This window comes from Rhopilema esculentum, chromosome 20 (assembly GCF_057945365.1).
Source record: "Rhopilema esculentum isolate cy_ngs chromosome 20, ASM5794536v1, whole genome shotgun sequence".
Classification (NCBI taxonomy): Eukaryota; Metazoa; Cnidaria; class Scyphozoa; order Rhizostomeae; family Rhizostomatidae; genus Rhopilema; species Rhopilema esculentum.
In genome coordinates, this window is record NC_142834.1 from 2,158,152 (window position 1) to 2,176,498 (window position 18,347).

General features: G+C 35.9%; 2 protein-coding genes across 2 annotated transcripts; both read left to right on the top strand.

Annotated features, from left to right (window-relative positions):
- Positions 1-382: 382 nt before the first annotated feature.
- On the top strand, positions 383-13,172 carry LOC148957807 (sorting nexin-27-like). Its single transcript, XM_065204461.2, has 15 exons — positions 383-695; positions 2,254-2,488; positions 3,273-3,347; positions 4,141-4,258; positions 4,897-4,964; positions 5,298-5,408; positions 5,800-5,878; positions 6,427-6,533; positions 7,155-7,205; positions 7,854-7,946; positions 8,076-8,225; positions 8,734-8,862; positions 9,597-9,656; positions 10,305-10,358; positions 11,674-13,172. The coding sequence occupies exons 1-15, from the start codon at positions 424-426 to the stop codon at positions 11,773-11,775; spliced, it is 1,704 nt and encodes a 567-aa protein (XP_065060533.2). The 5' UTR covers positions 383-423; the 3' UTR covers positions 11,776-13,172.
- A 1,558-nt stretch (positions 13,173-14,730) lies between these two features.
- On the top strand, positions 14,731-18,346 carry LOC135687690 (ganglioside GM2 activator). The gene is made up of 4 exons (XM_065204324.2): positions 14,731-14,890; positions 16,103-16,301; positions 17,755-17,887; positions 18,185-18,346. Exons 1-4 carry the CDS (start codon positions 14,824-14,826, stop codon positions 18,272-18,274), a joined length of 489 nt encoding a protein of 162 aa, XP_065060396.2. The 5' UTR covers positions 14,731-14,823; the 3' UTR covers positions 18,275-18,346.
- The last annotated feature ends 1 nt before the right edge of the window (position 18,347 follows it).

Sequence of the window (18,347 nt, forward strand, 5' to 3'; positions counted from 1 at the left end):
CACTTGAAATTGTTATAGTCTATCCGATAATTTTGGGTTTGAATTTTCTTTGCGATTTTATACTTTGGAAACCTGATTTTACAATACGCTTTTTTGAAACTTAATGAGTCCAACTAACGCATAACGATATCGGAAACATGAATAAAAGAACAGATGTGTTCAACTAATTGTTTTAGGAAACATTCTTAATTACTGTGACTAGTGTTATGTTGATTTTTTTTGGGTCTTATCGAAATATTTTAGTCCCTTGTATAAAAATTTCGAGTGATTTTTCTCGGCGGGGAAAGGGGTTGGAAATGTTGTAAAACAACTTTAGGCGGAAAAGTGTAGGGAAATTGGAGACCCGGTATCGGTGACCAACCTGTTGTCTGGTAAGTACGAAGGAGCATCACGAGCTTCCTCTTCTTTGGAAAAGGCTGCAAAATGGCGGACAGTGGATCGGATCGTGACTCCATTGGCGACCACGAAAGCGATGCGGGTGCCTCGCAAAACAACCCGTATGAGCCAAGAAATGTTGTTCTCAAGAAAGGAGATCGTGGTTTTGGCTTTAATGTGCGAGGACAGGTTTCTGAAGGAGGGCAGTTGAAGTCAATAAACGGGGTGCTCTACCCACCATTGCAAATGATCAGTGCTGTACTTGAGGGTGGACCTGCCGAGGAAGCTGGCATTATGATTGGCGATAGAATACTGGAAGTGTAAGTATTGCAGCTGTAGTTTTTTCATCTGCTTCAGCTGTTGCTCGCAGACAATACGTTCGCAACTCCTTCTAGCTCAACGCAAATGAGTTTGGCAACCAGGTTGCAGATGTATATGTAGAGCAAAACTTTCCAAGCTAATTGCTAGAGATCAACAAAATAATGGCGTTAATTTTGATAGCAGCCTTATTTTACGTTTCTTGGTAAAATCGTTTTGTTTATTGATGGACCAACTTTGGATAAAAATGTTTTTTTGCATAACACACTCACCGAAAATATTTTGTGCTGTGATCTTAGATCATGCTGTTACTGAAAATGCGATTTTTGTCAATGTTCTTAGTGCAAACAATACATTCAATAATCCCTGTTCTATACGAATTGGAAGCACACCCTTCATATTATGTCTCAGTCCTAAGGAAATACCATATAATTTTGAATCCTTCTTGCACAACAAAGCATGTTCCTCTGGTAAAAATCTTTTCGTATTCTACACATGCTAAGCTTCAAGTAACAATAACTTTTCAGCTGTGACCTGCAAGCTTAGAAAGTTGTTTACTCTGCAAATTTTACAGTTAGAGGTGAAGTAAATTCTAGCTGTGACAATTTAGTTGTAGCAAAGTCTTTTAATAGAAGACGCCAGACTATTGAAAGACTTTAGTTGTAGCAGCTGTACCTTGACCATATCAGCTGCAAACTGAGCAACAGATTGTGTTCATCTAGACATGACTCCATTTAATGATTTGATATTTACTCATATCAAAGTTTACAAAGGATTTACTTAAATGTAAAATTTGACAATTAAGGAAGAGTTGGAATAACTTTTAACACAATGGCCATGATGAACATCAGGTTTTATTCAAGAAACACTCCATCAGTATTGGTAGTCATAATTTGACTCATCCAGGAATAATTACAATCTGTTAAAGAATAACAAAGATTATTCTAGGCCATTTATAGATTTTGAGACAAAACTCCTCCCATCTTCAGCAATGAAGGTAAATCAAAAAGAGGTTTAAATACAAGCTGAACAAGAGACGCATAAATATGACACACATAAACAACTACGGATAAATATGCATTGAAATTGAAATAATGTTTTTCCACTTCGGCACAGACGAGACAAAGATGAATTTTACTAGGCATCCTAAATTGCTAACAGTATAATGCCTTTCATTTCACTCTTGGTGAATGTTTTTTTTGTTATTGTGTAGTTTACAAGAAGGCTAATTTATTTTGTGAACCCGTAGACTTTCTTGCACTGGTCATTGCTGCCAGCTGATAAGTAAAATTGTGCTAGGGGGAAATCCCTGTTATATTGGTTATTTCTCCAATGAAAGCCTAGTCTGATATATGAAGGCAAAAGCCTAGCCTATTAGGACACATCAAGGCAAAAAGGAGCACCCTCTTGAACTGCTAATAGGCACTTTATGTCTGTTTCTGCAAAATTGGGACACATGACCCCATTGTCTTCCACGGTTCTTATGCTGTGTTGACAGCAATTTTCTGGCTCCTTTCTTTCAAATTGTATGCTGGAATTACTTTACTAACCTCTTTACAGAAACAAGATCTCAGTCGAGGGTGCAGATCACAAGAGGGTAGTTGAACTCATTCGCCAAGGTAAAGATACCTTGGAAATGGTTGTTATATCAGTGACACCAAGTGAAGCTAGAAAACTGGATGGACCAGCTGATGCAGCAGGACCAGTTGATCCATATGATTACTCTGAAAGAAGAGGCATTCCAATAACAATACCTGATACAAGAACAGAAGAAGCTCATGGTCAGAAGTATGTGGTATGTGATTTGGTTTTGCTTATTTCTGCACATTAAACCCAGTTTCTGTCTCTATTAAAAGCGTTGGAAATACATGACTCATTAAAATTTGTTACCTTTGCTGATATAAATATTTTTCTCATCCTTTTCACTTTTTTTTCCTCTTTATTTTCTTTTTTATTTTCTTCGTTTTGAAACATACCTTAGCTTTCCATCTGATACTCTTAAAGGTATAAGACGTCAGAACATTGATCAATAACTCTAAGCTAAGAAATATGTATACTAATTTGTTGATCAAAATAGGCCAGCCAGAAAAAGAAGCACATGACCATATAGTTTGTCCAATCAGTGCTGCTTGCCTGAAGAATATATTACCAAGGGAGTACAAGAGTGAAAATAGACTCCTTCTGTTTATAGAATAGCATTTGTTTCATTTTTCTGTTGATGAATTCTAAAACTGCTAGATGAAATAGTGACTGGGCTCTACCAATCACTTGAAACATGTCACCATTATAGTGTTGGCACAAAACCTGGGCTTTAGTTCAATTTAATTCAGTTTTGTAAAGCTTTAAATAATTTTTATACCAGCAGAAATGGTTCATCTCTTTCCTTGTAATCTTCTTCTTTCTGTTTCCTGGTTGTCTCCCTCCTCATTTCCTTTTTCCTTTTCTTAATTTTTCAGTATTTTTTCTGTTTTAGCTTGCCCCCAGACAGGCTCACTAACCTAGTACCACAAGTTTAGCCTCTTTCCTTTCAGTACAACAATCTCGACCAAATCTTTCTCAACTTTCTTTTTATTTTTCAGGTGTATAATATCTATGTATCAGGGAAATATGTTTGTGCAAGGCGATACAGGGAATTTGCTATTCTCTGTTCTGAAGTGAGTAGTATGGGTCACATATTGTGAGATAAATCAGCTGTGTATAATGGAATCAGCTGTGTATAAAGTAATTTTCACAATTTTACGTTGTTTGTTGCTCTTCTTACTGTAAGTATCAAATAGGCCCCCACCTCTGAATAAGCCCCCCTTCAAATAAGCCCCCCCCCCCTTAAAGTAATTTTTGTGAAGTAACCCCCTACCCTTGATTAAGCCTCCATGGGCTGAAGTACATTGCCTTGCCAGCAATAGATTTATCCCAACATACATATCTGTGTTTTAAAGCACACTGTCTGTTCTTAAATAGTTGAAGAAAATTTGCCTTTGTAATATTTTCACCTGTTGCAACAACAACACCTTCAAACAAGCCCCTCCCTTTGTTAAGCCCATACCCCAAAATATTTGTTTGTTAAATAGGGTGAAGCCAATAAGAATTTTTTGATTTTGGTAATTATCTCATAAGTAGAAGACAATAGTTTGATTATTCTTAATTTATTTTACAAGAAACTGGCAAAGAAACTCCATTAGCCATTTTATGAAGTCAAGAAACTTTTAATAGGGATTGAAGATCAAGAGATTGATATATCGAGGCCAGCAAATATTTCATTAGTTACTTCAATATAATAAACAGATTTGCCACTCGAAATAGCCTGTCTACAGGGTTGAGTCAGGAAAACAATGAATCTCACTTGCTGTAAACACTGTACCTAAACTACACAAAAACTCAGCTTTTTGCAGTGCAATAAATATTTAAAACCTGCGCAAAGAAATAATTCACTTTCATTCCATATTGCAGCTTAAAAAGAGATTCAGGGATTTTTCATTCCCAAAGTTTCCTGGTAAATGGCCTTTTCAGCTGTCTGATCAGCAACTAGACACAAGACGGCGTGGCTTAGAAACGTTTCTGGAGGAAGGTGATTTTGCAGCTATTTCACAAATTTATAAATTTGTGTTCAAGACTTTTTACCATAGTCCTGACTGCTTTATCAATGAAAAAGGGGGTTCTTTGTAAGGAACACTTAATATGTGGTAAGATCAAGGACCTATTATAGCTCCTGAGCAGGGGCAGGTACTGTATAAGGTTTATGCCTTCAAATGCCTTATACTGTACTAGGGTTTCTAAATTTTTTCACAATGGTCTGAGACACATTCTCTTTCTTGCCAGTGGCAGACACTTGGGGGGAGCGAGGGGGAGGCGACTGCCTCCCCCAAATACTTTAGAGGACAATGGTCTTCTGTTCTAAAACAATGGGAAATTTGACGTCATCTTATTAAAATAGTAGGCTTGCCCCCCCCCCAATATTTGAGCAAGTGTCTTCCCCTGTTTCTTGCCCCCTGTTTCTTGCGACTGAAATCCTTGAATAAACATCGCCTGCAGTGTTAGAAATTTTAATTGATTTAGCTGTTGTTTTATACAAGAGTTTTTAAGTTTTGTGTCTTTGCTGAGAATAAAGTCCTCTCCTTTCCCCGGTAAAAGAAATTTGGGCTACATATCTGTGTGTGTATATACATTAAGGTACCATTAAGAAATTTGCATATCATCCTGTTGCAGCTGTCAGTGTTCGTGTGATGTCAGAAAGTGATATTGTTCAGGACTTTCTCAAGTCTGAAAAACCAGAGGTAAGAAGCTTTTGTTCACGGCTGGCCACTGTGTGTGACCACTCAACTGACAGTTGAGGCAAATTTGTATTTTCAGGAATGACAGTGAGGACATTTTTAAATAATGTTAAATTAACTTTCAAGAAATTAATGTGTGATTCTTTGACGAAAATAACGAACAATTCTGCGGTTTCACGTGAAAATTGATTACCAATATAATTGTGGATGGATGGTAGATTGTTATTTTTTTCCAATGTGGTCTCCGCAATATGGGGGCTCTTCGTTATAAGCCATCATGAAACTCCCTCTTTTTCAAATATCCTTCATGCTTCATAACCCTGGTGTTCTTTTCAGCCGAAACAACTCACTGGTGACGTCAACACAGAACTGCGCATAATCCTGCCTGACAGGAGCATGGTCTTAGTCAACGTGCAAAGAAGCTTTAAAACGCAGAAAGTCTACGAGGTGTGTTGTTGTTTATACATCCTTTGCTTAAACATGTGTTACAAAGACGGAAAGTGAATTCTCCTTTTCTGGCTTAATTTTTAACATGATATCTTGCTGTTTTTTGTAAAATGAACTGCTCTTTTTGTAAAAATGCCTAAATGAAGTTGCTTTTAAAATATGTTTGTTATGTATTTAAGATGCCATGTTGACGTATATTAGAAAATCGTTCTAGTTCCTTGCAGTTTTAACATTGGCTTAATTGTCAATAACATTTAGTTGTAAATAATGTGAAGTGTTTCTTTTACAAGCGAGATGTAAAACACACTCAAGATTTCAAACGCGTGTGCCTAGAAGCCATTTCTTTCGTGAAGAGACGTGGGTTTTAAAATTTATGTTTACTTTTTTTCAGGCGGTTGTGAGAAAGATCGGCTTGTCAGATTTCAGTGCAACTTTCTTTGCGTTATTCGAAGTAAAGGAAAACGGCTTTGGTGAGTTCATTTCTAACTGATATTTGCCATAGTATCAGAATTATCTTTCTTTCTTCCTTAAAGCAAACTGTATCTGAGAAATGTCAACTTGGGGTGAGTTTCAACCCAGCGACGAGAAAATCTGTTTTCTAGTTGAAACCATCCATCTGTGAAAGCTTCTGCCTACAGCAAAACCATTTCACATTCAAAAGCCCATTTCAACTTTGACTTGAAAAGTCTTGTGAAGAAAAACTAAAATTCAATATTCACCGTACCAAACTCGAGACAAAATTCATCCCTGCTGGACCATCTTCTTTTAAAGAGACTCTCAAAGTCCTTGATTAGCACCAGATCTCATATCATAAGATTGTGTCGTAAAATTTTTATCTGGACCTTAATTCAATTGCAAGAAAAAATATATTTTCTTGTTTCTCATTCTCATTGATAAATCATTATTGCAATTTTTAAAGCATTTTCCTGTCTCGTGATTCAACAAATTTTTATGTTTTTGCCTGGTAAACGTTTGCCTTTCATTGTCAAAATTCACGTATCTAAATTCCCCACTTTAGATCGAAAGCTTGAAGATACAGAGTTTCCTCACAGTATCTATGTTAAAACATACAAGCAATCAGAAAGCAAACTTATCTTTAAAAAGTGGATCTTCACCCTTACCAAGGTAGGCCGTTTAAACCCAATTCTTGTACCCCTTCTTGCGCTTTAAGATTCAAAGTACAGTCACGTTTGTGAAATATGAACTCTCTGGTGGATCATTAAAAAGTTCAAAAATACACCAGTTTTTAAAAAAATCCAGGAATTTGTTTCAGTTATCATTAAACCTTTGTTGTATAACCTTTGTCCATACAATCGTAACTTTGTAAACACGCCAACGAGGGCAGGCCATGACTTCTCGAACTTAGTTGCCTCATTTCCCAAGCATATTTTGACGGAAATGATTTAAATAGCATCTAAAAATTGCAAAAGCATCCATGAATGAAATGAAGTACTTTTATCGCCATCTTTTTTTCGTGAAATTCGCAAAAACTTCGAATTTGAAGGTTGTTTTCCGCAGGGGACAGACAAATTTAGTCGAATTACGAAAAGCTTGAGTCATAAAATTCGAGGATTTTGCAAAGGTTTATTAGGAGATCTTCAAGAGACCTGAGAATTTTGGTCGAGTTAGAAAAAACTCGAATTATACAAGTTTAAATTAGACAGAGTTTTCTATATGAGCCAGTTGAATTTGCTAGAATTTAGATCTTTTGCTTGCATTTTCAAGAGAGTTGATAATCTTTTCTAGGAGGTGGAAATGAACGAAGATGAAGTTGCTGTTAATATACTGTTCTGGCAGGTATGTGACGGAATCGTTGTGTTTCTTGATGAGATCATCTCCTTTGCTGTATTTTAGAAGTTATAGCCAGAAATCGTGGCTATTTTACAAAAATGATTCGTGTTCTATTTTCATCGTAATGATCTTTCAAAAAAATCTGTTTTGGTAAGAAAGGTTTTGTAAGAATAAAAATGTGTCGAATCGCAAGCTTTACATTTCCGTGAGATAATTTTGATGAATTCAGCTGGAAAAATTAGGCGAATGCATAAAATGTCGCATGTGCATAAAAATAGTTTATTTATGAAGTACAATGCCTTATTTTTATCGATTAAAAACAGGAAAGAGGGCGTATTAAAAACTTCTGTCTTCACAAAACCCAAAGCTAATGAAGCTATATTGTAAATTTAAGTGCGTTTCTCGGCTGTTATCTGTGTTTTCAAATTATATATTAAAGAAATACTTACTAAGAAATATTTAGAAAATATTTTTTTGAGATTTTCAAAAGTGAGATTTATGCATCATCCAGCCATATTTTATTTTATTTTCTTATTATCTCTCAAAATTTTTTCAATAAATAAACCCGATTTGATTTGTAAAATATTTTGTGCAGTTTGAATGTTTATCGTTAAGCACAACAATGCGATTTTAACTGAATATTTTGTTATGCAGGCAATCGAAGATATTAGAAAAAATCGAATAAAAATTCCAGATGACCAAATCTCCCATGTCAAAGAACTACAGCAGACTAAAAACAAAATAAATGTGAGTTAATATCAGTTTAATATTTCATATTCGTTATTTCTTCTCTTTTGTGCTCCATCATAAAATATTCAATTTCCCCTTTTACACAGTTTAATTTTTAAATATCCTTTTCTATTTTTTTCCTGACAGCTGCTTGATGTAGTTCGAAGTTTTGATGGATATGGCAGCATTCAATTTCCGCATTGCCTGTGTGATGCCAGAAAGGACGGACCAATCATATTGTCGATTTCACTTAAAAATTTGCAGCTGAAGGCCTGCCAAGAGGACGGTACGCCTTTGGTAAGTATTCCCCAAGCGTGAAATGAACATAGAAATGTATTAGGTAGATATTCTAAGAGCTTGTATCTCTTAAAAATTAATGCGACTGTCAGATATGAAATATTTTGTCTCTTAATTGTACGGGAAGGAACTTCCTAGTGTGTTCAAATATTCAAAGATATGATAGCTTAATGCAAGGCACGATGAAGGCGAATCAAAAGAACTTTTAATTAGAAATTTGATTCTGATATTGGTGGGTAAGGAGATATCATCAGTGCGGAGTAAGAAACTCAAAGTGGTTATATCTTTAAGGGCTAATAAACAATGTATTTTTTTGTAACACGCAGGCAAAAAATATGTTAGTTGAAATTTCCAAAAATCTGCGATTATTTCAATTTGCCAAAAATTGACAATAGTTATCATATTTTTAGCGCAAAAAGCGTTTTGATAATCTCTTAATAAAATTATATAGCCTTGATGTTTTTTATCCAATTAGCTCAGAATTTAAGTTTCCTGTTTTTAATCCAAGGAACAAGAGCATACATTCACATGGGAAGAAATAACGAGTTGGGAAGCGGATGAAGAGGCCATGAATTTCATGTTTGAATATCAGCGTGCTGGGAAAAAGCCTCGTCAAGTTCGTGTTCGGTCGCCCTATGTAAGTTGTTTTTACCTTCAATGGAGGTTTGGATAGCAAATTTTGATAGGCGGTCACTCTGATTAACTAAATGTCATACTTACCAAGGATCTAGTGGATAAGAGGTAGCGAATCATCAATAGTCTAGGGTCTGGGTCAGCTCTACCGAGAATATGACATCCATTAATTTTTGTTTTGGATTCGCCAAAATCTGCCAAAGTTGCACTTGTGACCATCTTAGTGTAAAATCTAACATTACTTGCTTAGTTGAATTATGTGTCCCTCGTTTCTTCTGAAATTAATTTTTAGGTTTTGTACATACATCACTAAAAACATTATGGATCGAAATTGGCCTATCAGAAAAACAAAAATAGGCCTATCAGAAAAATGAGCACGTGACCGGCATAGTTGTCCATTAATACCGCGTGCCTATAGCAAAATCACAACCTGGAGTCCAAGAGAAAAAACCAACACAATGGCCGCTTTTTCGTTTTAATGTAGATCTATTCAGATTTTGCACGCAGTACTGTTTGGACAATTATTCCAGTCATGTGCTCACGTGGTCTATTTCGATTCACAACTGGGTATATTAAAACATTATTTACGACAAAAAATATATTCTCAAGAAACCAGTCAAATATTACAAAGACTTGCAAAAAGCTAAAAAAGACTTTCTATTTTACATTAAACACATCAACATATAACTTTCAATTTTGTTGCCTTTCTTTCACTTGGCTGTGGATCTTCCCTTTCAGTATGTTTATATGCAAGAATGCATCGATCGAATAAAAACAGAAATTGGCTGGTTCACCAAGGTAAAAATTATGTAAATTTTCAATTAAATGCCATTACAATTGACAATGCACATCGTTTTTCTATTTTGTGTCCTTTTGAACACCCCTTTTGTAAGGCAATTGCAACTCCATGACGAAGCTTTAGATCAGTGGCGGGCACCTTGGAGGGGGGGTTGACCCCCCAATACTTCAGAGGACAATGGTCTTTTGTTCTCAAACAATGGGAAATGTGACGTCATCTTTTTGAAACAATAGGCTTGCCCCCCCTTCCAGTATTTGACCAAGTATCCACCCCGTCTTTAGATGAAACGCTCATCTACGGGTCTGTAAACTGTACCCCAAAAATTTATTTTATTTCTTCAACTTTGCCTGTTACTTCTTCCACATCATGTTTGCAGGAAGGCATTTAGGGGTAACCAATCTACTGTACCGTCTGCTATTTTATTTTGTTTAGCCATATCTGACAATATTAGCTGTAAAAGTTTACCGTCAAAAGTTCGTTTTACCACAAATAACTATCTTATGTTTTTTTATTGATCAAACTTTTAACAGCGGATGCATTTTTTTCTGCACGGTAATCGACAACAAAGCTTGACTTGAATGCCTCCATTGTTTTATTCCTCACTAACCTTTCTACCTTCCCTCATCAAATTAGTTGTTACATTTCAGGATGGAACCAACAACCTGATACTTCCTTCAAACGTTGGCCCCACCGTAGGCAAGGTATGTCAAAGTTAAGACCATGTCCACTCAAATAGACTACCGAAGTGTGACGTCATCAAAAATCTATTTTTAGAATTTGTTAAATTTGACCACATAATCTGAAAGAACGGCATGAAATACCTCTTAACATGCAAAATTAGCTAGATATGTTCCAAATTGGGTGAGATATGACCAATGAAAGATTTCAGGTTTCCTAACCGATTGCTGTTATTCTGGCCAGGTTCATAAAGTTATGAACCAAGACCAAATTACAGAGGTTTGATGGGGCAAGAGCATGTGCTCAAGTGGCCATATCTCAGCTAAATCGTAATGCCTTTGACAGATTTTGCATATTTAGAGGTATTTCACGATGCTCGTTTAGGTTCTGCGAACAAAATTCAAAAATTCTAATAAAAAATTCTAATGACGTCATCACTTTGGTACTCTATTGTAAAAGTCTAAACGTTTTCACCTAAGAAATTTTGCTAAACAAACTGCTGCGCGTCTCGCTGGTTTTTCTCGCACAACGTCGCTATGTTCCTTCAAACGGAATTAAATATTTCAACAGTTATTGCTTGTTAGCAATAGTTACAGCTCCTTATGTTAATTCAAACAGTTTTAGCGGATTTTATTCAATTTTGCCACGAAACCTGCCAGTAAATCTATTTTGATAATAATGAAATATTAATGTGTCGATTAAAATTAATGAAATTTTGAACCATGTCTTGGTCAGGTAGGTAATTTACAATAATCATTAACGTATAGTAAAATTTCGATTGATTTTTAAATGCAATAAAACAAGTACAAATTTCGAAGTTGATGTTCTGTATTGAAAATGCTTTTAAGATTAGTTGCCCTTAATTTAATTCGGGTTTCCCAATATGGGTTTTGGGATTCAGAAATGGGGAATTGGCAAATTTTTGAGAGCAGGATTTGGGAATCTGTAACACGGGGATTCGGGAAAAGATGATCGGGAATCGGGAATTATGAGAGAAACGAAACGGGATTTTGGGCATTCATAACGGAAGTACTATATTTTATTGATATTTTGAAATATCTTCTTCTTATCCTTGTCTTGGATGTTTTTGCAACATTTGCGAAATACAATTTCGTTTACACATTTTCAACAGCTCATCGTCAAAACATGTCACTTTCACCAAAACATCGTCTCTTTTTCATTAAACTGTTCCAAGCTTGGATATTTGTTCCCCGTCTTATTACATCTATTTATTACATTTATTATTATTTATTACATTCCATTTATTACAACTGACCATTTTCCTGATTTTTAATTGTAAAAATCTCCAATATGACGTCACACCTACGTCATTTTCAGGTCGCAGATATCACGTCATCAGCAATTTCGTCGCGTCCAACTTCGAAAGTAAAAAAGGTGAAGGAAAACGACGATGTGAACATTGGCGATGGCGACTTGTAAATTTATATAACCTCAGAAATTTATCACAAATTTAATTAATGTACATTTAACTACTCGCAGTTTTTGTATGATTGCTCAATCGTTAATGATTCGATAAATATTGTATAGTGGTAGCATTATGACATCATATGTATTACCAACTAAAATGCTTAAGGCACTCAGGTATGCTGAATGCCAAAACCTTCGTTCGCTCCAGTTAGAATAAAACTTCTGTCCAATTCCTCTTGTTAATGTTTTTAACAGTGAAGTTTTGTTGCTATTGGCTCGTGGTATTCTAAAGTGCATTAAACTGTGCATTAACGTCGCGTCAGGCCAAAATCCAATGGACTTAGGCCCTGTTAACACCAGACCGTATTCATTTCGTGTCAGATTCATAGACCTTATCCGAAACGGCTATTACGGCTGTTCACACAAACCGGATTCATTTTGTATCGGATGTACTTCTGTTTACATTGCTCCGATATATTCATGTCTTTGTGGGGATTAAGAAGTGCATCAAACTGCTTTGGAAACGAAGCTGACAGAAGTTAAGGAACCTACAGACAGAGGTTCCGGAACAATATCTTACCGGATTCATGCGGTCAAACAGGCGCAAAAGTGATCCGATATCCCATACCACATTGACTCTGCAAAAACAAAACAGAGCGTATCGGATCCAAGCGTTATCATGTTAGCAGAGCACCCATCCTATATGAAAAGTGACCCGATACCAAGTGAGTCCGGTATAACTAATCCGGTTTAATTAATCCGGTACAAGACTAAAATAGTAGAAGACTGCGCCTTACAAGTTGTTGCCTATTTTTAACCCAAGTATCAGTCTGTTTAAAACGCTTGAATCTTTGTTTCATTTTCCTCTATACCCTCTTGCAGACCCGGTTAATACATTCCCGGCTGTCACCCATGATAGATCAATCATTTCTTTTAAAGATCTCCTTCTACCGTTAACACATCCAAATTCGGGATTTGCAGTTTACTTACTTTGTTTTCCCGTTGTATGTTGTTTCAAAAGAAATTTTTACTCCCATGATACATGAATGATTCTTTTAATCCCCTTGTTACCATAAAATGGGTCGCAATACATTTCTATTGCATTCTTTTCCCTTGCCATATTGTTAACAAACAGTACCTACTCCCATGACAAATGTATCATTCGTTAGAATTCCCATGGCACCTTGATTTTCCTATTACGTAATAATTAGTTTATTGTACAGGTATTAAGATACAGCCTTCTATGTTCACACCAAACGGAATGTGGTTGTTGACATGGCAAAAATGTCTCTTTGAGCTAGTTTGTGATCATCTTAAGTCAGCTTGGAATCAAAGGCGCATCGGGTAAAATATTGATTGAAATAATATTGAATATTGTAAATCGGAATCAAAGATTCTTCTCACTTGAATTGTCTTCCTTCTTCTTGTTATGAATACCTTAATTCATTGAAGTCCTTTTTCTCCTCAGTAGCTGGACAAAAATACGTTGATGAAAATTAGTTCAAGGTGGCCCAGGAAAGAAATGATTCACTTTTTCAATGGGTTCTAACACCCTGGAAAAAATCGACCTTTTCTTCCCATGGCCTCTTTGCAGTAGCTTCTTCAGAAGTTTTTATAAACTTGGGCAACATTTATCTTTCCTGGAAGGAAAATTATGAAAAAGAAAATAGTGAGAGCATACTAAAGCAAACGGGTTTATAGGGAAATTGAAAATATTGAGTATGTAAGGGACATGAAAATGAATGAATCCATAATATCGCTAAGCTTAAAGCAAATTTGCCTAGCTGTTCAGACAAGGCTGCCGTCCTAAGAGAAGGGGGGAGGCTGTGCTTTAGGCGACATCTAGAAGCCACACCCATCAACAGCTGCTACTATGAGTTTCATGTTTGATACGACATAAGGAACATTTGCCCGATGGTTGCATTTAGAGTGAGTACCAATTTAGGAACGTCTGATCTTTACTCCAGAAGCATTGTTAAAAAGGCAATTGAGGTTGACTAATAAATAAACTGATAGGTATTTCTTTTCAATTGGATATCAATTTTGGATTTTGTAATTTTTTTATCTACCATCAATTGATAGTGCACTTTTTTAATAGAACAATTTCATACGAACACGAGCCCCAAAAATATGCCACGCTGATGCTGAGGTATCGTAAGATGCAATTATGAACAAACTTTGTTCACTTACTTTTTCAATTTTGGCATGGTGGTTGTGACACCCCTTTAAAGAACCGTTTCAAAAATTTTCAATTTTGCTACTTAAGGGTGTTGGCGAAATTCAAACTTTTTAACAAGTTAAGGATAGCCAGTGGTCCAGACCTCAGGCTTGCTAAGGATGAATACCCCACATTGCCGACGAATTTGGTCTGAATACCCTTATGTGACCCCGCTTATACCCTCAAATGACCCTGCTTGCACCTTTTGTGCTTAAAAACAATACAAGAACAGTCAGCCAGAACCTCAATTTACTTGTTCTTATAAAAAGAGACTTTAGCAGCTTTAAAGCACCAATTCGCTTTGCCTCACAATGCGTTCAATCCCCGCCTATCCACTCCTAGAATCCCATTCTGATTAATTGAATCAAACCCTTGTTACTTGTTATTAGCATGTATCATCTAAGTGTCATACAATTAATTTGTTGAAAACACTAAAACACACCATTGCCGTTCAATGAATGACTTTCGCCATTATTTCGACACCTGCTTCAAAATACATTACTATTTCACTTTATTTGACTAGTTGTATCAATTAAACAACAGCTGCCTCGTAAAAATCTATTTTATTACCAAATCTCGAGTGTTTCTTCCTTGTTTCTTGGATTTCTCACGTCGTATTTGCTCACGTAATAAAGTAAGTCTATTTGTCAACAAATACTAGGGCAATTTTTCTTGAGCGGGATTAACCTATTTGATTGTACAGCTTTCAAAAACTGTACAGAGCTGGTATTTGCAGTTTGTATATGCGAATATATAAAATACCTCAGATTTTCGAAGTTCCTCAGACCGACTCGCCTCTTCATTGCGTCTTGCCTGTTGCTTTCAGTGATAATTCAGCAAAGATGTTCAAGCTTCTGTGTTTCACGGCACTCATAGCCATGGCTAGTGCTGCATCATTCTCCAACTGCGGTAGGTCTATCTCAATTATTTATATCGGTATTGCAGATTGTTTGCTTAAGAAGAATCTAAAGTCATCCACGTAGAATGACATTCTTGTTTAAGTAAAGTCTCTTCTCGTCAGTCCGAGCTCTAAGTCGAGTTGTGCTTAACTAAATAGAATGCATCTCCTGTCCCGTTATTTATATTTTTACATCTTAAGCTACATAGCAAGCCAGTTTCTTCTCTAAGGTCTCTTTATTCTGCACAAGATAAACCATATAGCATATGTCGAAATTCTAGCGATGTAGTTAGATGTAAACATCCTTTCTGACACCTTCCCAGATAATGACTGAAGACAGATAGGGTTGGAAAGAGCGTCAGATTCATTCAGATTTCAAAGCACTTGAAATTCATTGAATCTAGAGAGCTTTGCCTAAGTCGAAGACAAAGTTGTTCGTATATTTTGAAGTAAAAGCAGGTTTGCTCTTTGCAGCAAGACCTTCGACGTTATTCTTGTGAGTTATTTCTCCTTCATAAGTATTTTCTGTTCTTAATATTAAAAGATCATTTTAGAACGTTTTTGTAATGTAACATTTCACATAATGCAAGTAAGCGTAAATTTTTATCTATTTTCATAAATTTTCATTTTTCTCAAGCTGATATTTTTTGCAAACTCTCCAAAGTAAACAAAGAAACGATACAAACGATTATTTTTTCTTAAAAATTTCTAGCAGTTTTCTTCTAATGCAATTTTCAAAAGATTTATAAATTATATAACTTTAAACAGTCTTAAATACAGAAAAGCACCTTTACAGTGTAGTAGTAACAAATTCCTGTAATAGAACTACAACAAAATTCATCTTCAGATAGATAAGGCCAAAATTTATCTATGTTATGCATAATATTTTGGGAACCTTATTTCTTTGTAGAATTGTGAAAAATACAAATCTCAGTTTTTTTTCCTGTTTTTTGCGAAGTTCACTCATTCCATTCAAACGAGTTTTCAACCGCTTTAAGGAGAGAAGACGAATCGGTCATGTTTTCAGTTTCCTTGGACAGAATCAGAACTGTTGTTAAAATATATCCATCGCAACTTTAATTGTTTGACTGTTTTCATTTTAATTTCGAGTCAACAACTTTTCTTCCTCTGTTGAGTCTTTCGTGTATGTAACGCTCCTATCAAAGCACAAATGCTCCGCTCAACAGCTTGAAGCTGGCTTATCCCCCAATTCGTTCTTTCAGATAGCAGTGCTCCAGTACAGATCATGCTAAAAAGCCTTCCAGACCCTGTACGACTTGTCTCTGGTGGCAAAATCCCACTCAGTGGCACACTTCTTGTCAAAAAGCTTCTGCCCACTAAACTCAAGCTCAAAGTGAAGGTCGAAAAGAAAATCTTGTGGGGTTACATCAGTCTGCCCTGCATCTCAAACGTCGGAAGCTGGTGAGTTCAAACGATAAGCAGTTTGCGTACAGACTCAAAATCTCTCCTTCGCGAGGCGATTGCGTTGCACGCAGGCTGGCGATACAGATTTATGAGGGGGGACGTCACACAAATGAATTTTTTTGAACTTCTTATTTTATACCAGATAGCCTATAAAAACCATTATGAAATACCTCTAAATGTGCAAATTTGGTTTAATGTATTGCAAATTAGTTGAGAAATGACAATGGGTAAATGTGAGCACAGCTTCCTCCTCCTCCAATAAACCATTACATAAATTGGACCTGGCCAAAAAATGATAGCTCTGTTACATAATTCACTTTTTTCTCCAACTATTTCTCATCCAATCTTCAAAAGATTCCCTTTTATATTATTGTCTTTAGGAAGAATTCATGATGTATTCAAGTCAAAAGTCAAAATTCTGAAAATTGGTTTATATGACGTGACACTTTCAATAGCTCCTATCCTTGTAAGCAAATCATAAACTGACCTATATCACCTTTGGTTGTTATTTTGAACATAAATATCAAATAAACAGAAGTTAAATTATACATTGTAAGAGGTATCAGAAGTTAAAACAAACTTGGACAAAAAACAAATACATGTGCTTATACTTTGCTGGAATTAGTTTAAAGTGTTTTACCAGGCGTGGCTTTTCAAAGATTTACAGCTGCCTCAAGGATACTACAAAAGCAAGGGCGTGGTGGATGCTAAACTTTTAGGGGGTCTTATAACGAGTTTTGTTCGGATTTAATTGCTTCATTGAGATATAACTGCCCATAGCCTTTTCGAAAGGAAAATAGATTGCCCCCTAGTTAGCATGATAACTATCCCGTTTGCCCGAAAGGAGCCTTAAATGAGATAGATTTAGCAGCCCCTAACCCCCTCGTCTCCTACGCCTATGTGCAGAATAAATCGTTTCCTTTTTCCTCTAAATTCAAGTGGCTCTTTGAGAATGTTCAATGGCTACAGGTCCCTGTCCTTTAGTAACCTTTTCTTTCTAGACTGTTTTAATTGCTATTCCACAATCCGTTTTCTCGAGTCCTTTTTTGTGAGACAAAATCAGAATTGCTTTACTTCAAACCATGTCTCAAACATACAATATAAACTGTTTGAAAGATGAGTTCTGCTACTGCCAAAGATGGCTAAAGCCTTCAAAATTGCAAAATTGCCTTCAAAATTGCATTTCTGAGCATCAGATATTTACATACAGATGAATCAGTAACTTAGACCTTCAAGTCGGGAAAGAAAAAGTCTGATTTAGCGATTTGTCCCAGTGGCGACTTCTTGCTTTAAAATGGCAGGAAAATCTAATGGGAATTGAAGCAATGAAAGAAAGAAACCATTTGGAAAATGATATGAGCTCCATTCATTTGATTAATGTAAAAAACATTACTTTTCAGTAAAACTGCTTTTCTTTCCTGTTTTATTGTTAATTTGTGTCTTGTTACAGCGAATACATTCTTGATTGCTCCACATTGTTGGGACAATGCCCCACCTGCAGATGCCCAGTTCCAGCTGGAACACACCCAGTGGACCAGAGCGTAACTGTGCCACCAATCAGTATCCCTTCATTTCTGACCAATGTAAGTTTTGTAAATTAAACCATGCAGTGTAGATTCGTAAGGTAAATCTTCATTTTGTCTGCAAAATCCTTAGTTTGTCGGTAAAATCATCTATCAGAAGGTGAATCAGCAAACGATAGATGCGTAGACATTTGTATCGACCCGCAATGGATCGTTAAATGTAATTTTGATGAAATTGCAGCCCCGGCTTACAAGTTCAAGCTGTTCTGAAACATAAAGCATGAAGAAACATCAGATAAAACCTGTCAAAAACACCAAAGTTGACAAAATATTTAATGAAGTTTGAATTTCTTGCAGGGAGATTACAAAGTAACTTTTGATGCAAGGGATGCAAGCAACAACCAAAGAATTAGTTGTGGACAACTGAAGCTCAGAATATCTTCATAACTCCATGCAAGATCATGTTTGATAAATAATTTTATTGTATCGATTTTATCTTTGATGCACATATATTAAAAAG